The 10,340-nt window shown below is 44.5% G+C and overlaps 1 protein-coding gene across 1 annotated transcript; it reads left to right on the top strand.

Annotated features, from left to right (window-relative positions):
* The first annotated feature begins 8,655 nt into the window (after nucleotides 1-8,655).
* LOC136474948 (uncharacterized) lies at nucleotides 8,656-9,744 on the top strand. Its single transcript, XM_066472511.1, has 2 exons — nucleotides 8,656-9,496; nucleotides 9,599-9,744. Exons 1-2 carry the CDS (start codon nucleotides 8,942-8,944, stop codon nucleotides 9,611-9,613), a joined length of 570 nt encoding a protein of 189 aa, XP_066328608.1. The 5' UTR covers nucleotides 8,656-8,941; the 3' UTR covers nucleotides 9,614-9,744.
* Nucleotides 9,745-10,340: the final 596 nt, after the last annotated feature.

The raw sequence follows: 10,340 nt of genomic DNA, 5'->3' as shown, positions 1-10,340 counted from the left end.
ACGCCTTGGAACCTTGCTAATTAATCTCCCTTCCCTACAATTATGGATTGAAGCTTGTACTCCACCTCTGGGAATGCAGGAAAGGCTACCTTCTTGGTTTATATAGACCGCTAAATTATTAGCAGATGATATGGTCCACAATTATTGCATGTTCTAAAAGGATTAATAATCTTATAGTACTACTAGTAGTAGTGGCAAACGAAATCTAGACACGGCGATGATAGCGGTTTCGATATCGGCCCTAAACATTATGAGCCGTACTGCTACTGAATAATCATGTTGCCCTAAAATTCGGCGAGATGGGCCTTGCATTGTCTGGTCAGACCATATAATCAGTTTTTACTTTGTCAATAATTCGTTTATATACAATATATATTGGTCATGAGTCTCTGATCACTTGAAGGCTACTGTTCCCATTCCCTTCATTGCACTCAAATGTGTTTACTCAAGGATTTGAAAATGTTGTCATTGCTAGACCCTTTGTAGTTACTATCGTTTCGTTGTACACTACCTAGTCTGGACTTTTTCTTTTTAGTATAATCGGCAGCACTCCTTCCTCTTTCGTTTAAAAAAAATAGATATAACAATATTAAAAAGAAATGTTGTGACACATAAAAATACTCGGATTAGAAACGTGAAATGTTAAGTAGGCACTACGTTGTTTTTTTGTACCATTACCCTTTACTAGAATTTTCGTTAAATAATACTCCCTCTGCCTCTTGTTGTAGATACTTATGCTTTAAATAAGGTTTGGTCAAACTTTTGAAACTCTCTGTCAATATCTGTTAAATTTAAAAAATAAAAATCTTTTTTTGAGGGAACAAAATAAAAAACTTATATGTAAATTTGTCTTAAGTATGATTATATTGCTCAACAATCATTACATGTTCAATAATGATTAATAATCCTATAGTACTAGTAGCAAACAAAATCTGGACACGACGATAATATCGATTTCGACGTTGGCCCTCAACATTATGAATCGTGCTGGATACTGATTATTCACGTTGACATAAAAGTTTGGCGAGTTGGGCCTTGTAGAGATAAGGGTGTTGGAAATACGTGCCTAAAATACATTTCAGATTTTATTTGGAGGAAAAACTCATAGATAAAAAAATGATGCAAGCATATAAAACATGTAAACAACCAACATACTGACTAGAACATGATTGCGCAAGGAAATTACTCAATGATCCCGCACAGAACGTAGTCGAACGTGTTGAAGTAGATGTTGCAGATCACCAAGCGGTCGCGTGTAGACGCTGTCCAAAAACCTGATTGTCGCCCCGTGCAGGAGTCTCGCGGCAGTGGTTTCGGAGATCCCGCTATCTTCAAGTCCGATGCACGCCGAACTCAAAGGTCGACAAGGCGCAGCAGCGAGAAGCTCATCACAGCGAGTGGAGAGGTGAGCGTGTGATTGCGTACCCTTCAACCAGGACGTCTCCTGGTTTTATAGGCCTTCATAGTGCATCAATTCCTCTCATCAAGCAGTAGAAACTGTCCATTTGAATGACAGAAAATGCTACTGTTTAAAACGGTAGTTTCAATCACATTGAAGCGCCGTTATGCTTAACATAAAAAATAGAAACAAATAGCAGAAACTGACACACCTTATTACTGTTTAAAACGACAGTTTTAGTCACATTGAAGCGCCATTATGCTCAGCATGACACACCTTATTACTGTTTAAAACGACAGTTTTAGTCACATTGAAGCGCCATTATGCTCAGCATAAAAATAGAAACTGCACAAATAACAGCCTGTTGTACAGGTACGTGTCGTAAGTCACACGAAAAATGCGCGCGAGCGGTGCGTGCGTGTAGCAACAGTCTCATTCTCTCTTATTTGTACCTATTTTGTATAGAGAGGAGACTCCCATATTTAAGCAAGGCAAGCTCTCCTTAAATTAGTAATATGAGACTAAAAGTTGTGCATGCTTTGAAATTTTTCAGATTGGATCAAACATGGGCCTAAATGCATGCAAGAGGGTCCGCCAGGTTTCTGTATGATTTGCTGGTCACACCTTATAATTAATCGAATCAGCTTTTGCTTGTCATTGTTTGTTTACATAGTACAATATAATGGCCTTGGCCACTCCCTAATCACTCAATGGTCCAATGCGAGGATTTGTGAGACGTTGAGTAGCAAACGAATACAATGATGCCGCTTGCTTCTCGAAGCCAAAAGAACACAATGGCGTTAGATGGACGGTTTGTTATAAGCCAAAAGAATATAATGGCCTTGGCCACTCCCTCCAGTGCTCTGTATAGACTGTCGTACAGCAGATTCAGGACAAAAACACAGGTTCGAGAAAAACGGAGGAACTACAGCTCACGCCCTCACGGTGCCCAGATCCACGTGCGCAACTAGTGCGAGGGCTACCCAAAATTCAATCTACCCAGCCACCAAAGAACATGCATGGACCTTCGCGATATCGCATTATCGCCAAAGAACATGCATGGAGGCCTGAACAAATATAGTTTGACCAGAGTCAAACCAGCATTTGCCACCTACGAAAGCAACTGATTTTTTGTTTCTTCTAATGACGCCGACGCTCTCGATTCGTTCCCCCATGTACGTCCATGTGTCCGATGCGTATGGAGACGTGTGTGCGATCCATCCCCTCTCAACCTTCTTATCCCAATTCCCAAAGGCCATGTAGTGTAGCAGAGAAAAGTCAGAGCAGGTTCGTAATCATTCCATTTTCCTCCACCACATCCACATGCCCGGGGAAGCTTGCAGCCCTATAAAACAAGAATCGTCTCGCAAAAAACTCAACCACTCTGTCCTCGTCGTGAAGTAATGCGTGTATTCAATATGCAGTGACCAATACAAATGGACATATGGTCCAATGGTAAGGCAGTTCAGCAGGACACTACCCATCAAGGTTTAAATCCCGGTACTCAGTGGGCGTAAATTTGGTTAAAAAAATCATACTCACTGTGTTCCAAATTATAAGATATTTTGGCTTTTGTAGATATATTACTTTTACTATGTATTTAAACATAGTGTATTTCTAAGTATATATCAAAAGCCAAAGTATCTTATAATTTGGAATAAAGGGAGTATAGGTATTACTCTAGTATTATAAGTGAATCATTAAGTATGCGGACTAGACAAGCATTACGAAGTGGAGAAGTATTTTGCACGGGCTGAAAGTTTACTTTCGTTATTAGAAAATATAGCTGATGCTTTAGAGAAAGTGTCACTGTCCAAGTATGTACTCAACATCTTGATAGTGTGTCTCGAGCACATAAGCGATGAATGTCATCTTTGGATGCAAAGCATTTTTAGAGTATTGGACAAATAACACGATCTGTAGAATGCTATGGTCTTAGAGTATTAGAAAATAACTCTCCTGTCCATGTAGTTCATTCTGGATCATTGTGGTGTCGTAATGCTTCAATTTGATGTAGAGATAGGTTTCTTGTCGCAATGCTCTGAAATTTAGGGTTTTGTTCACTGTTTAGGGCCTGATGAGGAGTTCTCTGTAGAAGTTCATCATGGGGGATTTTTCTGTGGGTCTGTTAAGGATCAGGTTTATCTGGGTGGCAAGGTGGATTGGTTTGACAATTGCAAAGTGCAGCACTGGCGTTTTAGTTCAATTCAAGAAATCAGTATGATGCTAGGTTATGGAATTGAGAAGCTCACTGTTCTCTGGTTGTTGCCTGAGATGGTTGTGCCTAGTGGTTTGAGATTTATAGATTCAGATGCAGAAACACTCATCATGAAGCAAGTTGCATACCATGTTAACAATTTTGTGCTCTACTTTGATATCTACAAGTCATTCAAGACATCTGACTGGGATGACAATGTGGTCAATCCAGGGAAGCCAGCAGCTGAAAGGCATGATGATGATGATGGGGATTTTGTGGCTAGTGACAATGATGGTAGTGTGGATGGGGATTTTGTGGATAGTGATTATGAAGTTGATCATGAGGATGATGATTTTTTCTGGGACAATGTTGATGATGGGGTGGTTGATGAGGGGGCAGGTATGGGCATTGTAGTCAGCAAAGGGTACAAGAGAAATGCCCCAGTTGGCAAAGAGAACATGGTAGAAAGGCAATGGGATGAGATATCAACTGATGAGGATGAGTTGGAGTTACCTGATTCTAATGGAGAGGGTAAGGTTGGGGCTAACATGTCATCCTTCAGGCCAGAGGATATTGAGAACCCAATTTTCAAGTTAGGAATGAAGTTTGATTCAATAGAACTGCTTAGAAAGGCAATTTCAGAATACAGTATCAAAGAGAGGGTGGAGATAAAGATGCCATGGAATGACAAGAAAAGAATCAAAGCTCATTGTGATGTAAATTGTCCATGGTACTTGTATGCTTCTTGGGACACAAGGATGAGTTGTATCATGATCAAATCTTTTGTTGGGAATCACACATGCCAGAAGAAGTGGGAACTGAAGAGGTGCACTGCAAAGTGGCTTGCTAACAAGTACTTGGATAGGTTTAGGGCTGATGAGAAGATGAGCCTGACCAATTTTGGGAAGACTATTCAGCTAGAGCTAAACCTAACCATTTCTAGGATGAAGCTGTGTAGGGCAAGAAGGAAGGCATGGGAGATCATTTATGGGGATGAAGTGAAGCAATTCAATGAGTTGAGGAATTATGGGCATGAACTTAGGAGGACAAATCCTGGTAGTACCTTCTTTCTAACATGCCTTGATGGTTTCTTCAGTACACTTTACATGTCTATGGATGCATGCAAAAGAGGTTTCCTCACTGGTTGCAGGCCTGTTATCTGTCTAGATGGCTGCCACATCAAGACAAAGTTTGGAGGGCAGCTGCTAACTGCAATAGGTATAGACCCAAATGATTGCATTTTTCCTTTGGCCATAGCAGTGGTGGAGGTTGAGTGCCTAGCATCATGGAAGTGGTTCTTAGAGACACTGAAAGAGGACCTTGGCATAGAAAACACAACTCCTTGGACCATCATGACAGATAAACAAAAAGGTCTTATCCCTGCTGTTCAGCAAGTGTTTCCTGAGTCAGAACACAGGTTCTGTGTTAGACATCTGTACCATAACTTCTCAGGCCAATTCAGAGGAGAGAACTTCAAGAATCAGCTTTGGAGGTGTGCAAGAGCTAGTACAGTGGTGAGGTGGAACCAGGAGATGGACAAAATGAGAGTTCTCAGCAAGGATGCCCATGCATGGTTAGAAAAGATGCCACCAAACACATGGGTTAGGGCTTTCTTTAGTGAGTACCCAAAGTGTGATATCCTCTTGAACAACACTTGTGAAGTTTTCAACAATTACATAGTGGAAGCCAGAGAATTGCCTATTTTGAGCATGCTACAAAAGATCAAGGTCTAGCTTATGACCAGACACTACACCAAGCAGAAAGAGGTTACTGAGAAGTGGGGACACATGGTCATATGCCCAAAAATTAGCAAGAAGCTAGCTAGGCATGCAGAGATGTCCAACACATGCTACCCATTACCTAGTGGGAGTGGAATTTTTGAGGTTCATGACAGAGAATGGAAGTATGTTGTGGACATTGCAGCTAAGAAATGTGAATGTAGAAGATGGGACTTGACAGGCATACCATGTAGTCATGCAATTGCTTGCCTTAAGCATGAAAGAATTCCAGAAGACTCAGTGCTCCCACACTGTTACTCCATTGAAGCTTTCCAGAATGCATACAACTTCCAAATTTTTCCATGCTCTGACAAGACTAATTGGCAAAATGTTGGAGGCACAGAAGTGAAGCCACCTAAATATGAGAAGAAACCAGGTAGGCCAGCAAAGGCAAGGAAGAAAGCGCCACATGAACAACAAGGCAGAAATGGACCAAGGCTATCTAAACATGGAGTAACAATGCACTGCAGTCACTGTGGAAAACCTGACCATAATGTAGCAAGATGTGCAGCAAAGGAAGCAGGAGAACTAGCTGTCCAAAAAAGGAAAAGGTCAGCTGTTCAACAAGCACATGAGGAAGCAAGGCATCAAGAAGAATATCAGGTATGTGCAACCAGATTGTCCCCTTTATTTGGTACAAAATACCTATTTTCACTAGAATCTGTGTTTCAGGAGGTCTATACTGCAGAAGCTGAAACAGAAGCAACCATGTCCCAAGTAGACAACCCTATGCTGTCTCAACTACTAGATGAGGTACCACAACTCCCTCATTATCATCATTTTTGTTTTTGGCCCACACAATTTAGCTTACAAACTTGTTTGGACCCTTTCCATGCCTCACAAACTATGAGACAGCATCCAGTCAGTCAACCTGTACCAGATTCAGCCTACATCGTTTCCAATGTTCCACCAGCAAGGCAAATTCAGATGACAACGACTACCAAAGCTGGCAGGACATCAAGGACCAAGAAAGCAGTGAACCAAAAAAAGAAGACAGTGAATGCCAAGAAAGGTCTAGCTGGACAGTAGGAAGGATTATGGAGTGTGTTGATGCCCTTTTGTACATCACAGATAGTTGGCTTTTGTCGAGCAAATACAGTTGCCTTTTGTTCAGCAGCTGAAGTTTGCCTTCTTTTGTGCAGTGATCATATAGGTATAGGTCATATGCAGCTAGTATGGTGTAGTGCACTGGTGGGTAGGATGTGTACTGCAAGCACCAAAACTGAGATGTAATGGATGTTATTTTAGTGACTATATATGTCACTAGGTCAACCTCTAATGTAGGATGCTATTTTAGTGACTATATGTCACTGGATCAATCTCGAATGTATGGATGCTATTTTAGTGACTATATGTCACTGGATCAATCTCTAAATGTTGCCAAATGTGAATTACTCTTGTTTTTAGGTGCCTGTGAATTACTCATATTTAGGTGCCTGTGAATTACTCTTGTTTTTAACTTGCCTTGCCAAATGTTGCTGTCAAAATTTCCTGTGAAAAAAGCTATTTAAGTTCACTTTGTTCAGCTCACATCTGTCAATTGTATTCACTGAATAAACACCAATGCATCACAATTCAATGAGCCAAAATGATTTGAATGGACAAAACACATTCCATTTCATTGCCAAACTGATTTGAATCAGGTTCATTGCACCAAATTTGCATTACAATTCCTACTCCTACTTGAGCATCATGCCGATGACACCAACAACAACAAACACTGAAGCAACCACACAGCACACAACTCCAATTTGACCTAGGTCTACAAGTTTCTTCAGCTTTGCATCCAAACCAGCAATCCCACTCTTCAGTGCCTCCACAGCATGTTCTTCTCCCTGCAATCCTCCAAGTTCATCATGATTCACAACAACTTGTTGTTCATGGCCTCCCTCTCTGGTGCCTCCAATCAGTCCCCTTGCAACGAGAAAACGTTCATACTTGTCTTGAAACAAGAACCACGGGCACGTTCCTGGCACCTGCATCACAAGGCAAATTGTTCACCACATCACAAGGCAAGAACACCAATCCTACAGCAAAAAATGGCACTATGCACTTACATCTCTTTCATGAAAGTGGCATTTGAAGAAAACGGCCCCAGGGACCTTAGATCCGGGACCACAGACGAGCTCCAAGACCTCCGCACCGCATGTGGGGCAGGGCACAAGCGGCAGCCCAGTCTTCTCCCCGCGGTCCGCTAGGCGCTGGTAACCAGAGCTCCCAGCGCCGCTATGGCCGGACGACGCTCGCATGACGACTTGGGGGAGGGTGCGGCGGCGAGCTTAGGGAGATGGATCCGGCGAGCTTGCGTGAGTGGGAGGCAAACGGGCGGCGTGATGGCAGACGGGCGGCGAGAGAGGGAGACAGAGTTTCAAGGCCACGGGACTGAGAATGAGGAGAAGGAGATGATTCAGCGGGGTTTTTTTCGCAAAACAGCCTGCCTTATTTGGGTCCTTTCCGCGCGAGTACCGTTGGAGAGCCAAAATTGTAGATCCAGTACCTACGAGTTACGTTTTTTTGTTTGAGTACCTATGCGTTACACACCTAATAGTTTAGGTACCCACGGTGCAGTTTACTCTTTTCTATTGTTGCCACGTGTTGGTACGAAACAAACCTTCTACTCTGTTTTGAGACCATGGTATCATTGAATGATAGTCCTTTTGAAGTAAAAAAAAAAACTCCACTCGAGACTTTTTTTCCTTCTAAACCACATATTTGCATGTGTTTGACTAATAAAACCATAATTTGTAAAACAGGCCCAAACGGCTATATGGGATAGTCACTAATTACACAAGTTTTGCAGCACCAATCGGCGCGGCATTCAATCAACCATCCCGATATCCTACTTTAAACAAAAAAAAAAGTTTTTAAACAAGTTTTGATTTAGTTTACAAAAGATGTTGATCATCAGATTCATCATGAAATATGCTTTTCTAGAAAAAAATATATATTAGATTTAATAAATATGGACTATCTTCTCTATAGACTAGACTAAATTAAAATATTTTTTACTTAAAAAACTTAGCGCCCTGTTTTTTTTAACAGAGGCATTGCTGAAACGATGTCAGTAAAACTAACAGGGGAAACGAACACTACAGGCATTCCTTGGCTTGTGGCTTCTGCACCTCGTTCATCTGTCATTCATTCTAGGTGGTGCTAAACAATTGCATCGCCCATCCATGATCCATCATCCACCGGAGACCTCCACGCCACGCATCTCGCTCTCGCTAGCCCTCTCTTCCCTTATATAAACCATCCAAACTTCTCCTGCCCGGCAACCGGCAAGTGTCCAAACAGTGACGACTCGACCGATCAATCGGTACACCGTTTTTCCTTCTCTTCCTGCTTGCTACTCGCAGTCGCACACTACCACCATCCCATCCCACCACCTTTTAAAAGCCCCCACCAATCCACCACCACCACATCCTGCGCTGCTGCACGCGAAGCTCGCCTCAGCTCTGTTCAGCTCACGGTGGAAGTGCAAGAAGAGGCGACAGTGCACGAGGAGGTCAGGAAGCCACGCCGACCAGCAGCAGCACCACCACCGCCACGACACCACACCACCGCGCGATGGCGTGCATCAACATGTACAACCCTGACGGCGCGGCGGGGTTCGGCGGCGGCCCACAGGCGCCGGCCGCGCTGGGCCCGCGCATCTCCTTCTCCAGCGACTTCGCGGTGGAGCCGCCGCCGCCGGTGCAGAACCGGGCGATGAGCCTGCGGTGCCAGGAGGAGGACCTCAACTTCGAGTTCTCGGTGGGGAGCCACCCCATGATGGCGGCCGACCAGCTCTTCTCCAAGGGCAGGATCCTTCCCCTCAAGGACAACGGCGGGGGCGGCGGAGCCAGCTGCTTCGCCGCCGCCGCTGCCCGGCTGCCCACCACGCTGCGCGACGAGCTCCGTGGCGGCGACGACGACGAGAGGGCCTCCGCCTCCGCCAGCAGCAAGGGGTCGTCGTCCAGCCGGTGGAAGGAGATGCTCGGCCTGCGGAAGGCGCTCTGCGTCGTCGTCGGCGGCGGCAACGGCCCGGCGCCCAAGAAGGCTAGCAGCGACAAGCAGGGCGTCGCCGCCGACGTCGCCGACATTATGGTCACCGACGACGACGACATGGCCGCGTCCAATCAGGTTGGCATCTCGTGCCTGCAGCATCCTGCATGCTCCACCATACGGTGGAGCTTTAATCTGGTCGACACCTTGTCTCATCAAACGTTTGTTTGCTTCACACAGCATCAGGAGCTATGATGATGAGGTGACCGCACTACCGATGGGGAGAGACGAGACAGGCATGGGGGCACAAAGCCACACACTCCACATGCATGAAGCAGCTTATTTTTGTCCTCCCTCCTTCAGGCTGATGCTGTTGATCGATCAACCTCTTGAATCGTGCTTGTCATCATCCATCCATCCATGGGCTAGGTTTTGTAGATTGTTGTGAGTTTGCTTGTGTGCTAGGTGGCCCGGCCGTTGAAAAGAGCCAAAAAAAAGTGTGTATTTTCCCTGCATACTCTAAGTGCTCTGATCTTCTCTCTAGCAAACTGTCCACTCACTAGCAGATCCATGGCCAGTGTTTGCTTCTTTTCTTTCTTTCTTTCTTTCTTTCACTTGTTCTTGGCTTTCTCCTCCACTCCATCCTGTACAAAGTGGCTGTGTACTCGTCGTAGATGGGAAATTTATGGTGCAATGATTAGATTTGCCAGGTGGCCAGATCTGTGAGGTGAGGAGGCTCTAGTTCACCAGTGATGGAGCCTCACTGGCCGCCCCTGTCCCTGTGGGGATCAACAGTGCTCTTCTTTGTCTCGTTGCTCCGCTGGATGAGTATATAAAGAGAGACAAGCGCCTCAGAGCGAGCATGTGTGAGGCGACAGCGAGAGCTGGTGGAGGAAGGAAGGCTCCCCCAGTCCCCGCGCCCCTGGCCTGTAGGCCTGCATAATCATCATTTTTTGTTCTGTTTTGTTTTTGTTCCTTCGCA

Source organism: Miscanthus floridulus, chromosome 8, assembly GCF_019320115.1.
Source record: "Miscanthus floridulus cultivar M001 chromosome 8, ASM1932011v1, whole genome shotgun sequence".
Lineage (NCBI taxonomy): Eukaryota > Viridiplantae > Streptophyta > Magnoliopsida > Poales > Poaceae > Miscanthus > Miscanthus floridulus.
This window is presented reverse-complemented; position numbering and strand designations above follow the sequence as displayed.

What these genes read in the sequence shown, in the direction of transcription:
- LOC136474948 (XM_066472511.1), top strand. Translation starts at nt 8,942, where the DNA reads ATGGCGTGCATCAACATGTACAACCCTGACGGCGCGGCGGGGTTCGGC.